Source organism: Semicossyphus pulcher, unplaced genomic scaffold, assembly GCF_022749685.1.
Source record: "Semicossyphus pulcher isolate SPU_LCO1_2020_fin unplaced genomic scaffold, fSemPul1.0.p SCAF_1, whole genome shotgun sequence".
NCBI classification, from domain to species: domain Eukaryota; kingdom Metazoa; phylum Chordata; class Actinopteri; order Labriformes; family Labridae; genus Semicossyphus; species Semicossyphus pulcher.
This window is the reverse complement of record NW_027211603.1, coordinates 24,774,027-24,794,970: the sequence shown is the minus strand read 5'-3', so window position 1 is coordinate 24,794,970 and position 20,944 is coordinate 24,774,027. Positions and strand designations below refer to the sequence as shown.

The following is a 20,944-nucleotide window of genomic DNA, read 5'->3' as shown; positions in this document are numbered from 1 at the left end:
TATTATCAATTAAACCAAAGCTTTTTCCAAGATGACAAGTCAAAATGTCTGCTGTGAAAAAAGGTGTGCATGGGAAATCTCATCATCTGCTACGGTGGCCGACAAGGACAAAGGCCCCTACAGGCCTGGAGCTCTTCTGTTGTGCTGGCTGGATTTGCAGCGATTTGCATGTGTTTTCTGGGTTTGCGTGTTTTTTAACGTTGTGTCTTGATGTTAATGCATTTGTGTCAGCCTTTTTACAGCACATTTTTTCCTGTTGCATTTTCATTGTTGCATGTGTTTAGGAGTTTTTGCATGTGTTATTGAATTTGCACCATTTCTAAATTTGCAGCCTCTTTCTTCTCATGGAAAGAGTTTGGGCCGTTGCAGCGAGATTGCCCTTGTCGGCCACCGTATAAAACACATGCTTAACAATAAGTGTGTAGTTTACAAAGGTAGTTGGGGAAAAAATCCAGCCATATGGGAAAAACCTTACAGCAACATAATTGGAGATTTCTTCTGACAAACGATGTTTAAAGGGCTTATAAATTGGTAAATAAGATCAAGTTAAATTTTATAACCAAAGAAAAAATGTTAAGACTTCCTAAGAATAAAAATCATTATGTTACACTTTTTTTTAAAGACACTTGAAGGTACTTCACACAACGGGATGGAAGGCTAACAACAAAGTATCAATATCCATTGCAAACCTAGCACGTCAGGAGCAGTCAGACCACACCTGCAGCATTAGGCACAATAATATAGACTTCTTATTAGATAAAAGTAGACAAGACGGATTTATTAGCTGTCCGTTTAAAGGTGTAAACTTGGTCGCCAACATTACATTGGTGATCTCCCAACTTTTGAACTTCAGCTCGTTCCTGAACAGAGCTCTGCTGCAGGTCACTGAGACATGTGACAGACGGCTCTAAGACCATGCATGCACATTTGCAGCAGTTAGAAGTTACTAAGTAGCCGTCTTTTCTTCATGCAAAGAACTTCAGTTAGTTTTTTGTTGATATTCAAAATTCTGTTCTTGTTTCACTTTGCTACCTTAATGTATTTGACACTGTACTTTACATATATTACCATTTCATTCAAATATTGAACGCAGAGTACTTTTAAATGTGTATTTTTACATCTTAAGTAAAGGTTAGGCATTGAGGCATTAGGCAAAGGTTTTAAATCTCCCACCCTGAGAAAGTGCATATATTTATAAGAACTCAGTTTACATCAGGAGATATTTCCCTTTGTTTCAAACTCATTACTTTTCTAAGGACTTTAGGTTTTCCTGTATGTGTAGGAACTCGTTTTTCCCACACCAGTTGTTTCATAAGGCTTATGCCTCACTTTCTATTTCATAATGCAGACAGTTTGAATTTCCAAAATGTCATTTAATATGCATAACCAAATCCCAACATGTTGGTTTCAAAATAACATACAGATTTAATAAAACCTTCAGGGAGAAATTTTGATATAATAAAGGTTTTGTAAAGAAAACTGAAAACCAACATGTGTAGAGATTTAATGAACCGTCTCACATTTCAGTATCTCATTCCCTGTTTCCTCCTCTATCTGTATGATCTGCTTCTAAAAGAAGGTGCACAACACATGACGATTGTTGTCCAGCCTGTATTGTGGATCATGCTCTGGTTTCAGACTTTCGCTGCGGCTGGGAGCATCTGCTGCAGGCCTGAAATGTAATGTAAATGTAAATGAGAGCAGACAACATGACAGAAACCAGTTTAGACCAGCTCTGTCTTAATGGAGTTCTGGTGGATGAATAACGCTGGTTAGCAAGAAAACACAAACTAAAGGAAGGAGAGGAAGTAAAGTCGAATGATGAGAATGCTAAAAAGGGAGCACAATAGCAGAAAGAAAAAGAAGAAATGACCTGGAAAAAGAGCAATATCTGACCTCTCAACACCTCTCTTCTGCTTTCTTGTTTCTCTCTCTCTACCCGTCTTCCTCATCTGCCTCCGCTCCCACTCACTCCTCTCTGCTTTTGTATTCTCAGCCCACTATTTCTCTCTCACACGCATTAACTGCAATTTATAAAAGGATGCTGAAGTTTTGTGCATCGTGGCATAAAAGATGGATGAATGATTTGCCGCGTCTGTGTGCTTGTGTTATGAGTGTATAGAGGCTGTGTGTGCGTGTTTGCGCGAGATATGATGCAAACAGAACAGGCTGTCTTGTTGCTGCGCTCTCTTTCTGATGTTCTGTCCAAAAAATCAAACACACTTTCTATGTTGCGCTCTCTCATCCCTCTCTCGCTCACTCGCGTTCAAATGGCTTCTATTGGCATCAGATACAAAGGGTTCATATTGCCGAAACAAATCCAGCTCATGCAAACAACATGAGATTGTTATAGAGAGAAGAAACAGCTGTCAGACATCACTGCTGGGCTTGTGTCAAAAATCCTCAAGCTGACTTAATCCCATATTTGCACTTAAAAGGCCATTCAACATTTTAACACTCGCTTATGATGCATAATGTCATTTCTATATCATCAAAGTGTGTTCACAGAACCTTTCATCTCTATCACTCAACTTTTAGGGAACTCCTAAAAAGTGATACCCTTTCGTGTATGCTTATGCACATTTGGCCTTTCTGACGTCTGCAGTAGATCTCCACTTCCTGTCCGCCGCCCACTCCTGCTCACCAAGGTTCAAATCACTCAATCTGGGAACCCATTGGCTTTGGTCTAACGACGATACAGCCTCTGGAGGTAACGCTGAACATGTCGGGCATTCTGGTTTAGCCTGTTCCTTTTCTGTGCACTGCATTGTTACAGTCCATATAGCAACTTGAGAAGCAACCGTGTGTTCAGATCAAAAGAGAGTCGAATTTCGTCCCTCCAGATGTGTCTGCAAAATAAAGGCCATCATTTCTCCGTTTACTTAATCCCGTGGTGGAGCACCCTTTCTTCTGTTTCCAGTGAGTCGCAGTTTCACTGTCAATAGTAAGTTACTTCAGCGGTATGAACCCGAAAAAGACACCACTTGTCTTGTGATTGACTTTAATTAACGGGTCTTACCTTTGCTGACATTTCCACATCATGATGCATATTTTTAAAAAGTAAAGTAAAGTAAAAGTAAAGCTTTGTCAGGTCTGTCCTAAAGAGGAGAAGAAAACTATTTTAAAATGCTCGTTTGTTGAACGGAGGTCAGATTGATCATGATGCATTCGAGGAAGTCGGGAAATCTGAACGCTGAACGGCTTTCGTGACACAGCGTCAAAGGGAATTTATCTCAAGTTGAATTTTTGATCTTTAACAGATTGTTAGCTGTTAGCATGCAGATGTCTGTTTATAGAGATCAATAAGAGGGTAAATCATTGTCAGATGACGCTGATGGGAGCCGGGATGTCATTGTCCGCCTGCTTTTGCTCTCCTCACGGACCGTTTTTCCTACATACGGAGGCTGCTGATACGTGATTGGTCAATATTACTCGGACTACAAGCGTCGTACAAACAGCAACCAGAACACTTCCCGTACTAAAACATCCACGTCCCTGCCTGCAGGTTCTAAATTCTTATGCAGAAATAAAGGGATTTGAACCAGGAACTCCTAGCTGTGGGGCAACAGCGCTACCCACTGCACCACCGTGCAGCCTTTAAAAAGACCCTCTATTTGGTTGTGTTAGATTTGTTTTAAAGCACACTTTGAATAGCCAACTGATCTGAAGTATTAAACGTGACAACAAGCTAATGTCGCTAATATAGCGCTGTAATCCAAGGACAGTCACTTCAAGCATCATTTTAATTTCAGTATCACTTAGAGAGGAGCGCTGAGACCAGCAACTCATACAACAGTATTTGACGTGCTAACAAGCATGAAGAGATTATGTCGCTGCTGCCATCACCATTAGGCCTCAACACAGCCATATCACATGTGACAGCTGTTATTTGGTTCATCATAAAGCCTGAAGAGGCTGTGACGCATAAAGTGATTGATAAACTTGAAAGCTATCCATCTAATTTAAATCTATTAAGCATCTTAAAGACAGAACTTTGAGTTTTAAAGATGCTGGTAGTGATTTAAAATGACTTTATTCTCCTCTCTGAAGCACTGAAGTTGTCACAAAATGTATCTGTACATTCCGGTTGAATGATGGTGAAGCTCTTTGGAGCATTCTGTCTGTGAGAGGGAGTTTTAATTTACAAACTGAAACCTAAAAAAACAAGGCCACATTCAATATGCAAATTAATTTTCTACATGAAGTTTTATGTCTTTTCTGCTGTTTCTTTTTCTTTGTTGCAAAAAATGATGTTGTTGACGATCCCAAGAGAAACAGTTGCAAACCACTGGCTCGGAGAATTGTAGAAATATGGTAAACGTCGGGCTCAGAGGGCAATGTAAAGACGGATAAACACGAAACACATTTGCATTGAGAATACAAAACTGTGCAGCACAGACGTTTCGTTATTACAGCAGCTGACGGATGAACCTTTAAAAAAGAAAGCGCGGTCAAAGACTTAATGAGAGGCGGAGCGAGGAGACGGGGAGACAGAGAGCGTGGGAGAGTTTGCTTCTGTGTGTGTGTGTGTGTGTGTGTGTGTGTGTGTGTAATCAGCTGACATGTGTTTCAGGTAAGAGCTGTTGAGGTGCTCTTCAGATGCCGGCTGGATGAGGAGAGAAATGTGTGAAGTGCAGTTTTGTTGATATGCCCTCTTCTCCAGCTCTCCTCTTCCTCCTCTCGTGGCCTCTTATCCACTCTGGCCTCCCTCCCTCTCTCTCTCTCTCTCCAACCTTCTCACACTCACATCTTCCCTGCATCATTTCACTAAAACCCCACGTACAAATGTGTTCACCTGCTGATCAAAAAATAATATTCCACAAAAATTAATTAGCTGTGCTGCTTTAGAGCCGTGTGATTTTAAGTGGTCACATCGCTCTCGTTAGACGTCTGTCCTGTACACACACTGCCCGACAACCCTGAAGGAAACACTGATTATAAATCACACTCTCACAATGGTGATTCATTACACTTGTAGGTCATTGTCTTGGGAATAAAACTCCTTAAACACAATCTTCCATGCAGCTTCTCTGTAATTATGACACATCCTCAGCAGTGAGCTAATGTTGCCGCTGAGAGAGGCTAACTGCTGGATGGGCTGCTTTCACTTCAGTCGTCTTACACTGTTACAGTTATCACTCTCACTTATATATTTGTGCTTAATTATCTCTGTCTGTGGGTCTATTTCTGATCAATAGTCATAAACAGGAATACAAAGAGATGCTCCCATGTGCTCCTGTCTATTACAGTGTGCTTTAATATAAGCTGGAGGCTGTTACAGACAGTCTTTTAGATTATGATTCATAAGCGCTCCGTTCTCTAGATGGGTGAAACTCATTATCATCAGTCTCGGCTTCTTTCTAATGATTATATATTGCATAAAGACCGCACATTATCTGCCATACTGCCATAATATCACCACTGGGAGTCATACTGTACAGAGGAGTGTTGTCCAAAGACTGGTTCGGGACCAAAAAACGGACCTTGGCTTTGACTCTTTTAAGGTTTTAATGATTGTGCTTCGCAGCCTGACGGCTGAGCTGTGCTACGTCAGGGTAACCTCACCGAGCCCTCGGCCCAATGTGAAAGCCTATAATTATTCAGTTTTGGTCCCCGTGATGAAAAGTGCCAGTATGTTTTAATGAGCATGGGTCCCATGGAGGGACAAACTAAATTTCTCATTTAGGTCCAGGGCTGCAGAGGCTTAAGGGATTCCTGGACTGCACAGTTAACGGTCATTATCATCATTCTTTGACTCTGCATTGTGATAACATTTAACAAAGCTGGTCCTCGACACTACAGCTGTCATTTTACAAGTGGGAAAGCTACTTGTGATCGTCTTTAAAGAGCAACTTGCAGGGTAAATTCGTTACATTATTTCTCAATCTTGTCTGAAAACAGCTGTGGGACATGTTAATCCTTGATAGAAGACATAGGGACACAAATTTAGAGGAAAAAGTTGTTTTCAGTAAAGCTGCTACAGGAAGAGGAAGAGGAAGAGGAACGGAGCTAGCTTTCTTGCCGGGGTGCGTTTTGTGCAAGAGACGGGACTTTGTTTCTGTGTCGGTCACAAAAAACGCTGTCGTCTGTAGCCCTCATTGTGCACAGGAAGATTATAATGCAAACAATATCCCGGAGTTAAAACATAGCACAGATTTACCGTTATAGGCAATACGAAATACAACTGATAGACTGAAGCTGACACTCACCCATTAGTTACTGTAATGGGTAAGTATTAATGCTCTCACTTGCTACTACTCATGATTTGTTATTGCCTTTTGTATGTGATAAACTTGTGATGTGAGCACAGTGTTAGATATCGTTAGCTAACGCCACTCACTCATCATGACACTGCTCAGTTCTCCACTGGTTCTCGTTGCACTACGACTATCCTGTGGCCGTTATTTCTCCTCATCCTGGCCTGTTCCTGCTCTCTTTGACGCCTAACGGGCTCATAATTATCAGCCTGAGGTCCGTCGTAGGCAAATAAATTAACACTTTCTTCATCTTCAATGACAAGACCGGCATTTAGATCCATATTTATTTATGTTAAACCTGTCATTAATCGGCGGGACTCCCTGCTGTTACATCACATCCGGTTGTCTGTTTTGATGTGGAAATATAAGAAAATGTTAAAGAATTGACTCCAGAAGTTGTTTATTAATTCATTAATTTTGTAGAAAATATAGTTACTAAATAATTTTCCTACTAGGGCTGTCGATCGATTAAAACAAATTAATTAATTATTCACACATTAATCACTCTTCTTAAGACTGAAGCTTGTAATAATGGATATTTAAATATAGAATTATGAAATGAATGTAGACTCAACACAAAAGAAATATATTTAGGTTAAATTACTGTTTCATAGCATCTTTTTAACTTTAAGCACAGATTCTCTCCTGTGAACCACAGATTTCCAATAAAACCCTCAGGGCCGTCACAACTGACTGTCAGCTTGAAAGGCAGATTTCTTATGTACTAAAAGAAATAATAACAGAACCCAGGCCTATAAGCGCCTGTTTAATTTCATTGTCCTTATCCATCCGAGAGAGAGCAACTTGGAGCTGTTGGCTGAGGAGCCGTGAACTGCGATTAATATGATATATTTCACTGGTTTGAAAAAGTCACAAAATTTGTCGCTAGTCACATTTTAGAAAAGAGTCGCGAAGAGTCTGAAACCACGCGAGAAAGTCGCTCAATCGGCAATACTCACAGGAATTGCCACAGGAAGTAAACACAGCTGTGTTCATTGAATAATTTTTTTTTTTTTTTACGTGTTAAATATAAAAAATATTAATTTTGACATTAATTTTTGACAGCACTATTTCCTACACATTGATTCACTGGGCCAACCCGCAAATTGGTCTTTTAGCACATGTGCAAGAACCACTGGTATGACTGTGTTAGTTAGACATCATGATGAAACCCCTGCAGGAGGTTGTGCAGAGAAATATAGACCCCCTGCTGAACGAGTGAGTTAAAAGTCATCATGGCAACTTTATTTTTGCAGCTTTTATTTTTACTTCATTATTTTTCCAGGAGGCACACAGGGACCATACTTCTGAAGCCATATTGTGATTTATCTTAATACCTTTACATGTCAGCCAGAGAGAAACCCCCATAGTAAGAGAGTTACTACACAACAACATGTTTTTGTTAGCTTGGCTCTTTATGTAACAAGCAGCTTTGGCCTCAGCCGACAGACTTCAGGCGATTCCCCCACATGGAAACAACTTTATATGTCAGTGTGCTCCTGTATACGCTAATATCTAAGTGTGTGCTTTCTGAGCGTAAGCAAGATTAAAATGTGTATGTGTGAGATCTGACCTCTTCACTAACCTCCTCATCATTGGTAAATACACTACACTGGTTTGCCCCGGGGACCCCTTGCACACACACTCGAACACACACATTGCATCCCAGTTTTAATCTTAATTGCTGTAACCCATGAAGAAAGACACAAGCACGGAAGATTTCATTTCCACACACACACACACACAAACACACACAATAAACAGTGCACTAATGTTAATTGCACCAGCACATGCTTGGCTGAGCGTGTAAGTCAGCTGAATTATTGATGAGGGTTTTATTATGAGGCTAAATACTAAGGAATGGATGAGGTATGAGCTCGGGCCTCCGTGATAATTAAAAGCTTCTGTCACATGATCTGAATACGGTTTTAGAGGCGACTCCAAGCTGCCAGAAAATATGTCCGCCAGCCCAGACTGGAGTGATATTTATCACTTTTGTCATTAAAATCATTGTTTTACTGCCATGTGGTCAATATAATGTTTAACTTTATTTGTGTTCCCATTAGCTGCCTAAGAGGTGAAAACAATTTCTCCTGAGGCCCACATAAAAACACTGTATGCCCGTAGACCTCCTCTAAATCAACTAATTAAACACTATAAACAGAGGAAAGATTCAGCTGCTCACACTATGAATGAAAGAGGCCTTTAAATGTGACTTTTAAATAACAACTGGTTTATGCTAATCCCTGTGACCATAGATATTTCATCAAGTATAAAGATAAATGCGGTACGAGCGCCGGCTGTAGCGCATCTGAAAGCTGTTTGCTAACCGCCATTAAATATCGAAGGAAGAAGAAAGTTTTAGCGCCAGGTGCCAGTAAAACAGGTGTGGCACCATGAGATTCAGAACTGGAGAAAAAATGCAGACTTCTGCAGCTTTCGAAGAGTTCTGTGTCGAAAAAGTAAACGAAAATGAGGTGAAGTGCAAACTTTGAAAGGCAAAAGTCTACAACAACTCTGCACAGTCATTTGTGAGTGAAATAAAAATGACAGAGCTGTGAAAAAGTAAAAATGCCTCTGTCTGTCCTTATGTCTGCGTGTGTTGTGCACAAGGAGAAGGGTGGGGCTCTTTGGATAAAGGTCAAATAGTTCCCGGTCAATATCAAATAGTACTTTTGCTTTAAATGCCCATCCCTACTTCTTTTAATGCCGGAATACACTGTAATAATTCACACCTACTGTGCGAGGTAGTTTCCACCATCAAAACGAACGGGTGATGAAACCTTATCTGACAAAGGCCGAAACACGTCAGGAATGACACTTTAAAACACACTGACCAATTGTTTTGTGTGCCACCTTTTACTACTGTTGGATGGATTTCTAATTTTGAGGTTGAGCATCGATTTGAATGCATACTGGATTATTTTATTGACTTATTGTTTAAGAGGGTTTTCTTCTTTGGTCACTATCAGTAAAAAGAGATTTTAGAAAACCTGTAACACACACTGCACATTGGACTGTAGCTGCACATGTGGTTAAGGTTATTCAAATCAGACCTAGGAAATACAACCAATACATAGAATGTAAAGATCTGCATTATCCTCCAAAGAGAGTCTTCCAACTTAAGATAAACAGTAAATAGAGGAAGCAGAAAGTGAACAGTTGACTTCCATGGCAATATGAAATTTTGTTGACCCATCCAACCATCCCGACCTCCATCCACGGTGGCCTTCCTGACTCACACCCTCCTCATCAGACGACACTATGGCTGCCAGAGGGCTCTGTCGCTTCAAGATAAACATATTGTTTTGGGTCATTTGCTGAAATATAGACACTGTTGTCTTCTTTTTTTTGGAAGCACAGTTTCTCTGGCTGACAGTGTCGATCCTGGTCATCAGTTAAGACGGTAATACATTCGTGTTACTTGGCTGGCTGGGTGGCTAATGGTATTTTCACCGCACCAATGACACTGGAACCACAGCGACTGAGTCACAGCCTGCGTAGATTGATGAGCAAAAAGTTCTGCAGAAATCATTTTAATCATGTACAGCTTAAAAATGCTAATTAATGTCACGATGAGCTCTGACATATTGTCATGATTTGTATTCCGAACTCGGCTCGAGTTTTGCATAATTTTAAAAGTACAATAAGTGGCTTTCATCATGCCAAGGTAGTGAAAGGCACAACAGCCATTTGTATCCCCGTGGAAGGACGTGTTGGATATAATGCATGTAAATTGTGTGCTAGGTACGATAAATTAAAATGAGTGATCAGTAATTAGCAAAGAGCTAAGAGCATGCAAAGAGGACAGGAGGGGAGAAAGACTGCAGGACAGAAACTATACATTCAGATTTCAGATTTCAGCCCTCATTATTGTTCACTACAGGATTGCACCATTTCTCTGCAGACTTGCAATAAGTTTCAGAGTGTGGCTGTCAAAAACTTCTCCATTAATGACTTCACCTGACGGAGGCTGCACTGTCACTCTCTGGATTCCTAGCCGCTCCTCCAGAGGGAATGACTAAGATGCAGCGAGCCCAGCTTTCCAGCTTCGGCCATAAAAAAACCCAAACACAGAACCCCAAGACTTCACCTCCCAGCTTTTGGGAATTTATAAAGTTAGAATACAATAGAAAAAACTAAAGCGGATGATACACGGACTTATTCGTAGGGGATGTTATAGCCAGCAGCAAATGTGTCGGTATGCTGCATAGAGTTCATTGAGGTTTGTGGTCAGATAATCATCCTGACAGCAGCACAGGGAGGTCCACTGTGTCTGAGAAAGAAATACTATAAAAGTGCAATAAAAGAAACCACAACGACAAATTATTTCTCCCTGATGAGTCTGCATTATATATACAGGCTCATCTGTATGAAATATTCACATAGATACCAAGCAGCACGATACAGGGTCGAGGAAAAGATACATAGTGCACATATTATGAGCTTAATATTGACCACAGACATTCAGATCACTTCTTATAGAGTAAACAGCCGTTAATATTTGGTTTCTATATGTTTGAATGAAGCCAAACACTTAGTTTGACTCAAACCATAGACTGTATTAAAAGATGGACGACATGACAGCTCTCTAAAAGTGAAGCCAAAACATTTGGAGCGCCCCCTGCTGACTGGCTGCAGTATAGGTCATAAAGCCCGCCTCCTCCGTGTTAACAGATGGGACATGAGTCAAACTATAAAAGCAAAATACACACCAAATAAATGTTTCTCAAACATGGTTTCTGTCATTATAGTTAGTTCTTATCATGCTGATTTATGTCCAAGTGTTCATTTTTCTGATAAGTTTATTTTTAATTAGTTATTTGATGTAAAAAGGATGATTGACAGCTCTGTTGACAGATACGGCTCCTGCAGCTAACTAAAACAATCACTACAGTCATTGAAGTTTCCATATCTGTGACTGTCTGCTTCAGACCAGCACAAGAAGCTGTTCTGCTGTTAAATACGCCGACGTGCACGACCTTTGTTGTTTTTTCAGTAAGTTAAGTGTGTGTTTTGGTTAGCGGAAGTGACTACAGCAGCTCCACCTGCCGATCTCTACTGCGCAGCTCTGGCTACATAAGACGTCACCATCGCAAGATGTGCAGCGTCCGTCACCGGAGGGTATTTTGGCAACAATTTTGTACAATGAGAGCAGATGGAGACGCATCGTCCATCCTTATATACAGTCACTGACTCAAACATTTTAATTCTGAAACAGACATAGCGCAGATCAATCTGTTCGCTCGCTGGCATGTTTTGGCACAGCAAGAAGTAAAAAAAGATGGGGGTTAAATGCATCAGTGGTTGTTTTGTAATGAACTAGATAGTAAAAAGAAGTTCTTGAAGATGTTTCGCCTCTCATCCAAAAGGTTTCTTCAGCGAAACCTCTTAATTATCTTCAACCAAGACCAGTTGCCTCTTGGATTAAACACTCTAAGGTAAACTGTTCCAACCTTGACTGTAACTGTAAAACACTGGCTGCATTTCTAATATACACACTGTCTGTGATGCTTTAAATCAGCAGTTTTGCTTTTGTAAGCACAAATAAGCTCTATTTATAGACCTGCTTTCATATGGACCTCTGACGGTTAGAAGGAAGGAAGAAGAAACGGACAGAAAAAGCATGAAGGGTGAGTGTGGTACTAAGGCTCATCCCCTGGAAGGGCAACCCCGGTGAAAAATAGATGAAATCAGTGCTCCTGCCACATCAAAGATGGATGCAGGCCGCGTGTCCTTGTGTACATAGAGTAATGTATGTGTGTGTGGGCGTGCAGGTGGGTGTATGGTGTGACCAAAGGCTTCGGTTTAAAAAGAGCTTTAAACAGTCACACGATGAAGCAGACAGCAGCAGTTTACTTACAGACGGCGTTCTTGTGACTGGAGTCTTTACTGGGCATCATCTTCACCCCTCTGGACTTCAGCTCGATCGCTTTCTTCACTGCAGAGAGGAGAGGAGCGGGGATTAATGTAATCATACACAAGGCTTTATTAAACTTACTCATTGATTCAATTTATGTTCAGCGCTGGCGTTCAGTACACAGTAAACTGCTTCACACAACACGCACCCCCATAAAGTGAGACAGAAAACTGAAACTGCAAATTAGAGCGGGGCAAAGGAAGAAGATAAAAAAAAAGCTGAGACGAAGGGACAAGGGAGCAGGGAAAAGAGGGGAAGAGCAAAGCAGTGGAGCGGCATTAAAATGTATTCCATCTATTTTATCCTAAGTAGCGGCATTGCAGGGGATAACAGCAGAAATCTGTGCTACAACCAAACTACATTCCACTAAGAAGCAGCCCTGGCACGGAAACACATCCCTCACCCTCTCTATGTCTCTCTCAGACACAAAAAAAACATATCGTACAGAGGAGACAGACAGACAGACAGAAAGGGAATGGCAGATCTACCACTGAAAGCAAGAAAGAGACTGCATGAGATGGACAGACAGAACACGCTGATCCAGACCTGTCTCTCTTGCTGCAGGACAGACAGGTCTTAGATCATAGCGTTTAGAGCCACCAATTAAATGTGAGCCTCCACGTGGAAGCTAATGTGCTCTCTAATATGATGATAAAGTCATACATGCAGCCAATTAGATGACAGGAAAAGGTCCAGCAAGTGCAGTCAGGTGGCTTCAGACTTCAATTACACTATTTCAGATATAATTAGGGCTGCCACGAGCAGTCGATGTAATCAATGACGTTGAAGCTGGAAATGTGTCAATATTTCCAACCCACGTTTTTCATTGTTTTTCTTCTGCACCATGACGTCTGTTGGTTGAGCTCCAGTCAATGCAAAGCAGAGATAAAAATGGCGGAGTCGTACAGAGTACGACTCTGTTGCAGCAGGGTCCGACTCCGTTCAGAGTCCAAGTTTCCAAAGGCCCAAGGCGTATGGTATGGGAGTACTTCAAGTTATCACAAATTGTACTTTGTGCAAAGTTTCACTGTCAAACCACAGCAGCACGAGTGCTGTGCACGAGCAGCTGGAGAGAAAACACAGGCGCTATTTTGGATGATGGACTGCCAGAGAAGGCCAAACCACCATGAGTGTCGTCTATTCATTAGTAGGAAGAGCTTTTTCATTTAAATAAGTGTCTGTTAAGTCACTATCTATCGCCGAGTGAGGTAACACAATGGTGATTGAGCCTATGGCCCACTGTTGAAAGCCTTTGCATTTGCAGTATTACAGACCGGGTGTCTGTGGCGACTTTCTTGAAAAAAAATCAGAAGCGGCGCCCAGTTAGTGATGCGCTTTCCATCAGCCAGCAGTGGTTGGTCTGCCAGAGAGGGTAGGCGCAGCTAAGCGGCTGCTCTTCCCATCTCTGCAAGTGTTGGGAGTAAACAGTAATCTACTATGGCTGAACATACAAAGAAAAGATTGATGACTACAGATACAACTTCAACAATAAGTGAAAATCCAAGGAAAAAGAAACAAACTCGACGAGTGTGTGTGTGTGTGTGTGTGTGTGTGTGTGTGTGTGTGTGCGCATTGGGCTTCTCACATGTAGGGCTACCGCAAGTAGTTTCTGCTTTCTTTGTGTTGGGAATGCTATCAAAACAATAATGTTTGAATAGTCGTCGACTTGTCATTAGTGGCAGCCCTCTATATAATGTAAGAAAAGCAGCATGTGTTACGACACTTTGTACAAGCACTTGTTTGTGTCTGCAAATGCATAAAAGACCGACAGAGAACAGTTAAGTAGAGGAATGAAAAAGTGAAGTTAACCTTGATATTGAGCGCTGAATCCTTTCCTCCGGTGGTTGCTGTCTGAGGTGAAATGTATCCGAAGCCAGTTCTTACTGGATATCACCGGTGAGGGCAGCGTTGTACCAGTCAGCCTGCAACAAAGTAAAAAGGAGATTATTTATTAAAAAACAAACAAAAACAAGTGAAAGAATACAGACAAGAGTGAAACTTTAGACCTAAATAATCTACAACTTGATTTCTTATATTTTATAAGTATCTGGATGTGTCAGACTTTATAAATGCGAGTTTACTTGCTCTTACTTTTTGTTCCTTGGTGGATTATACTTCACGTTAGAGAATACAGCAGAGAAAGAAGAGCCAGGTGAGGAAAAAAAAAAGCATGATGTAACCAAACCCAAGCTGTTTTTATTGCACAGCGTTCACCTGCGTTGCACTGAGACACACACAGCCCCTCTCCAGTGACTTAACTGTGTTGCATTGTGTTATTGTTGTGTAATGTGTGCGTGATTCTATACGGTCCACATTGTTGCTGAAAATCTAACTGACAGAAAGATTACATCCTGCTCTGGAGACGTAGACAATGCTTGTCACGACCCTCTGTAAACAGCGCGTTCATGGATGTAGAGGACGGAGGATGCATTTTACATATTTCAGTGTGAGGCAGAAAAAATGTGACAAAAATGCCGTTGTTAGAGGAAAGTGCTTGAAAATTGCGGCCATGTAATTATGGATTGCAGCGTTTGAGATTGCAGCTCAACCAACCGCACGGGTGAAAAAAAAGTTGGCTCAGACAATCCTGACGACGGCATCAAACAGCACAGAAAATAGAACATACAGAGGGGTGAGTAAATCCATCGTCTAAATTGCTGCAGCTGACAGGATATACATTCAAGAGAAATCCCCCAGCAGAACTTTCCAGAGACTTCAAAGTATGATTTTGATGTCACTTTGCATTGTCCTCAGAGGTGCAGAGGCTGGCTGTAATTTAAGACGGTTTTAGCTGAAAGGCAATTTGTTCCACTGGCTTTGAAAATGTAGCGTTGGGAATTGAATGAGTGATATTATCCCTGGCCATAATGATCACCGCTGACCAGGAGCTCAGCGCTGTGGCTGCACCGGGCACGGTGTAACTCCCGCGTCTCAGGGAATATTCAGCAAATGAAAGAAGATATATTTAAGATTGCACTAAAACGTATTTTTACTCTTTGAAAGTGTCAAATGATAAAAACAAAATGTAGTTGTGATTTATTGAGAATGAAGAGAAAGCCACTTTGGGAAGTGGTGCAAATTATGATAACATTTGGAGAAAAAGCTGTATCTGTGATTACCTTTGATTCTGCGCTCAGGATACAATAAAACTACTGAATATGCTGTCAAAGGAATGCAGGAAGAGAGGAGGAATAGTAAAAAGGAAGACGTGAATGGAGATAGTGAAGTAGTCGGTAAGTTCAGATCTTCAAAAACAGTTTCCAAAGCATCACTGAGACGATGAGTCGGCTGCCTTTGGTAAGTCTTACATCAGCTGTAGCCGCTCTCGCATTTTGTTACCAAAGGCAACGGTAAAATAAAAATAATAATAATAAAAAATATGGGGGAAATGGTGCACTGAGACAAAAAAAAAGGAAATGATGTAAGAGACTGCCTTGAAGCCAATGTTCCACCATCGTCCCTAGAGCAACAGGCGCTGCTGTAACTGCCCTTTAATGATGCCGCAGGTGTGCTGAGGAGATACAGGGACACAGGGAGGGAGGAGGGACGCAGATAAGGAAAAGGGCAGAAACAAAATATGAATAGTGCTAATAAAATCATATTAAGAGCCCTTGTTAAAACGCCGTGGTATTACAGGAGAAGCCATGTTCTGTATCTGTGTGAGACAGCTCAGGAAAATCTGGGTACAAGAATATGAAGAATGTCAGATGAGACAAAAGCACTGACAGTGTGAACGCCTGAAGGCAATCTCACTCTATAGTGATTCAATACACATGAATGGTAGCGTGAGTGCATCTGTTTTACATCATATGTCAGATATGATGTTAAAAACGTGGGATTTTTTACCCTGGTGGACGATGTAAAGTGCACATACCATGGGCAGTGACTTTGGACCTCAACAGAGCATCCAGTTGAAGTACTTCTCCACTTCCACCACTAAATGATTGTATTTCTTGGCTGTTTAGTCCGGTAAGAACTTTCTTTTTTTAAAACATTTAGTGCACCCTGGTTCGTTTTTAACAGTGTGATTCCATCAGCTGTATTTGCTCAATCAGTCTGCTAAAAGAAGATGTGCGTAGACAACCAGTCTGGTATAACAAAGACGTATATGATTAAACAGCCCACTGTTACACTGTTATGTAACAACACAGTCAACACACTTTGCTGTTTGTCTCAGACTGAAGTTTAATCAAAGATGTGAGGACAGCTACTGTGATGAAGAAGTGAAAGTCGAGTGAGAAAATAAGAAGTGAACGATTCTCCATCCCAAAAGTCATTAAAAAAAGAACAAAGTAAAAATCACTGAAGATAAGATAAAACTTTATCAATCCCGGAGCAAATTCTAGAGCCAGATTGCTCCAAAAATACAGTTCAAAACTAGAGCAATACAAACCACAACTCAAATATGTAGGAAACAGTGCCTATAGGATAACAATATTACAATAAGTCATCTACAAAAATAAACAGAAAGTAATGGTAATTAAATTACAGTATCGACAGGTAAAAACATGCACAAGATTATGAATTTAAAGATATCACATGATATAGAATGCAGTTGAACATAATGATTTAGAAAAGATTATATTGCTCCTGTGACGCTGACCATGAACACTTGAGCATAAGTTGTAGAGAGCGGTGCTTTAAAAATGATGGAAACTGGTTCTCTGTAAAAAATAATAATAATATTACTGATCAAATTATAGATTTATTCTACCATGTTGTCTTACACTTGTATGGAAATATGATGAAATATCTTAGTAACTTAATATAGTTGGATTTATCATAACAAGACATGTGGTGCTGGCTCTGTTTTCATGGTGAGATCTTACCACACCACATTTGTGTGGCAGAGAAAAACAATAAGGCCTGTTCAGTATTACATGGGGAAATAAGAGCTGGTATTGTACTGCTGCTGCCTCAGGTCCTCTACATATTCAAACTACTTGTTATGTAATGGAGAGTAATAATCAAAGGTGACTACGGTGTTGGAAATGTACAAATGTTTGTAGGAATCAAGTCGTGTTGTCTATCAGCTCGGATTATTTACACGAGACTATGCATATCATGTTATTGGATTTTATTATTATAAATATTATGTCTGTGCCCCATGTGTGCAGACTCCAGCAAGGTAGACATAGCTTCTGTGAATCCAAATCTTAATAGAAATACATAAATTATGCACTTGTTTTTTTTATTTCATTTTGCAGAAATACTCCTGGGAGAGAGAATGAGTAAACAAAACTAGTCTGTTGGCTGCTCACCACATTTTATATGTGCTTTTAAAACAAATATGAGGCTTGGATGAACGCTACCCACTGACACCGTCTGAACAAGCTTCTGTTGGAAAACAATCGTATGGAAGCTGTTTAATATCATCTACAAAAGTCTAAGTCTAAACACTGTGTTCAATTAGACACATGTGAGTGACTTTTGGCATAAGTGTGTTGTCTGTGAAGGTCTGTGAAGGGAGGAAGCTGAAGTGTGTTGTATATCAGTGGGACACTCTCGTGCAGCTTGGTCAGTATAACCGTAAGACACAATGGTCATTTATAATTGGATGAAAGTGAGACCCATAGGCTGCAACCATCATGATACCAATTGTAATGGCACACCACGTTCGGCCTTGTTGGCTGAAAGGCTCGGCAGGATAATTCCGCCCTGTCATGTGACGCATGTTAGCGCTGAAATGAGGACGGTTATTCTCCATTCAGCATGTCAAGCTTCCAGACACTAATGGCCGGCAATGGTGGTCTTCCTCACTGGAGCCGCGTGTGCTCGAACCTTTCTGCATTTCAAAAAGATTAAAAGCGATAAGTCGCTCCCTGAGGAGATCTCTAGTGCTTTGGAAGATTTGTTCTCATTTGCCCTCTGTATTTTAATAAATGTGTTTTTTTTGCATATTTTGGTGTCTCCTTCCTGCTCTCTAGAGGTACCAAATCAATTATCACTGCTTTAACAAATGTACGCGGAGCTCGCTGAAAAACAACCCGACTTCAAGTGGCTTTTTTTTAGTCAGTTCTTCGCTTGGGTTGAAGATAGGGCTACAAGGAGACATGTTGATATGCAGATAACTAAATCAGAGAAATACAGTCATTGTGCGTCGCAAAGGACAAAAAGATATGAAAACGAGGGAGAAAAACAGATAAAAAGAGAGACACGCTGCATCTCCTCCATTATTCATGGGGACTGGCCAGCTGCCTGACACTGGAATGAGGAAGAGGCAAGAGGTCAGAGAGGAGGAGGAGAGAGGGATGAGACATGGGACTGAACTTAGAGGAAGGGGAAGAAAGACGAAGGAGCAAATGAGAAAAGAAGAAAGTAGCGAGGGGAAAGAAGTTTGAGAAGGAGACGGGGTAAGTTGGTGAAAATGAGGGGAAAGAGAGGAAGGAAAAGAGAGGGGAGAGATAATGAAGGAAAGGTTGAAAAACAGTACAGCAGGTTAAGCAGAAATGTGAGAGGAGGAGAACTTACAAGGTGAAAGAAAGGACAGAAGGAAGAGGACGGAGAGAAACCCACGAGGGAACCTGAGGAGGAAAAACATGGACTGATGGATGGAGAACATGGGTGAGGATGAGAGAGCTGCAAATTCACTTCAATGGACAGGAGGAGAGAGGTTAAACAAGCTGCGGGGGGAGGTTGGAAGGTAAAAATGGAGAGGCGAGGAGTCAAGTCTAAATGAGATTGGACATTACAAACACCGGGTTGCTAAAGATGGAGATAAATGAGAAAGCAAGTGAAGCTGGAAGGAGACAAGTGATACAGGAAATGGGACAAAACAAAGAGGAAGGAGAGACAGAGAGGAGAGGAACTACAAAAAGAGAGGAGATAAGAGGAAAGGAGAGGAGAGGTTTGACACCTGAGAGGAGCACACAATAGGAGAAGAAAGGCCAAGTCATAAAACAGAGAGGAAATGGTGATAAAGAAAGTGGCTCGCTGTAGCACTTCCCTATAATTAGACCACTAGCTTTCTGGTGATACACGACTACAACAAAGACAAATATACAAATCTCTACTGTCCGGTGTGCAACAATTTTAGCCCCCTGTCCTCCCTTTTTTGCAGCTTGTCTTGCTGGCGTTACATTTTTAAAGTTTATTCCCCTGCTGCACTCGCTGCGAGCCCCCGTGGATGCAAGCATCTGCAAAATGACAAAAAGGCACTGTAAAAAAAAAAGATTGGATACAAGTCAGAAAAGTTGCAAAGCGCATTATCCACAACAGATAGCTGTTTATTCCAAGTGCTTAGTGCAAAACCCTGGTACACCGGTACTTTTAATCTCATAACGCACCCACGCACTCGCACACACAGCAACACACACACACACACACATGTGAGCGCGCGCACACACACACACACACACACACACACACACACACACACACACACACACACACAAAGACGAACGCAGAGCCAGTAAACATAATTTAAAATGTAAATGTAATAACAGGACAAGAGAGGTGTTTCAGAGAGGAGAACAGAGACTAAGAGCGGGCTGGTGGATGAGGAGGAGGAGCGGAAGCAGCAGAGGAGGATGCAAAAAACGGGACGAGTGAAATGAGACGTAACATTTTGAGTCCGTTTTTTTGGCAGAGGTCCCTGAATCCGTCATGGCATGGCACTGAGGATGGACAAGGTCCAGATGTTGCAGGCCTGTTGGTTCATCCAAATATGCTACAAACCTGTTGTGTTGGATTTTGAACTTTAAGACAAGGTGAGCCATGGTCAAGGAATTACACATTTTACCTTCCCTGAAAAGCCTGCCGAGGGCAGGGTGCAAAAAAATACACCGATCAGCCATAACATTATGAACACTGACAAGTCGAGTGAATAACATTGATTATCTCAGTACAAAGGCACCTGACTGTGGGTGGGATATGTTAGGCTGCAAGTGTACTCGAAATGTTGATGTGTCAGAAGCAGGGAAAATGGGCGAATGTAAGGATGTGAGCGACTTTGACCAAGAGGCAAATTGTGATGGCTAGACCACTGGGTCAGAGCATCTCCAAAACTGCAGCTCGTGTGGGGTGTTCCGGATCTGCAGTAGTCAGGACCTACCAAAATAGGTCAAAGGAAGGAAGACAGATGAACCGTCGACAAGGTAAGGGGCTGCAGAGACAAAGCAGAACAAGTTGATGTTGCTTCTGATAGAAAGGTGTCAGAAGACACCTGATCTCCTACAAGTCCGATCCATGGAGGCCCGACCTCGCAATTTACAGGACTTAAAGTAACTGCTGCTAACATTTTGGATACCTCAGCACACCTTCAGACGTCTAGTGGAATCCATGCCTCAATGGGTGAAGGCTGTTTGGGCAGCAGAAGGGGAACCTACACAGTAGTGGGCAGGTGGTCATAATGTTATGGCTGATCTGTGTATCGATTTGATTGTTTAACCTCACATTTACGAGGAGCAATGTGGGCCATCATCATGTGTCTTCGATGTTTGCGAGAACTTCCTATGGGAGGTGCTTTTCAAGGGTTCAGCTGTGGGCGCCATCAGGGTTGTTTAAACAAGGCAGTGGACTGGAAAGGTTTGCCTTTCCTTTTTATCCCTGTTTGTTTTACGAGGAGGAATCAGCAGTGACATTAGCTTGGCATTTCGTCTGTATGCAGATGATGTTGTCCTTGTGAGTTCATCACATTGTTGTCTCTCATTCCCCTGCAGATGTTTACAAAGTGTGATTGGCCTCATGGCTAATGTACTTGCTCCATGATGATGGGAAGCTGCCTCATGGAGAGAAGATTGTCAATCTTGGAGATCAGCAAAAAACA

General features: G+C 41.5%; 1 protein-coding gene across 1 annotated transcript in view; it reads right to left on the bottom strand.

Annotated features, from left to right (window-relative positions):
* LOC138592048 (CUB and sushi domain-containing protein 1-like) overlaps positions 1 to 20,944 on the bottom strand; it is a 467,070-nt gene that overhangs the window by 209,884 nt on the left and 236,242 nt on the right. The window contains exons 6-7 of the mRNA XM_069662659.1: positions 13,987 to 14,099; positions 12,121 to 12,198 (exon numbers count right to left, since the gene is read on the bottom strand). Of these exons, the coding sequence (XP_069518760.1) occupies positions 12,121 to 12,198; positions 13,987 to 14,099 (191 nt within the window). The remainder of the gene's footprint in view (positions 1 to 12,120; positions 12,199 to 13,986; positions 14,100 to 20,944) is intronic.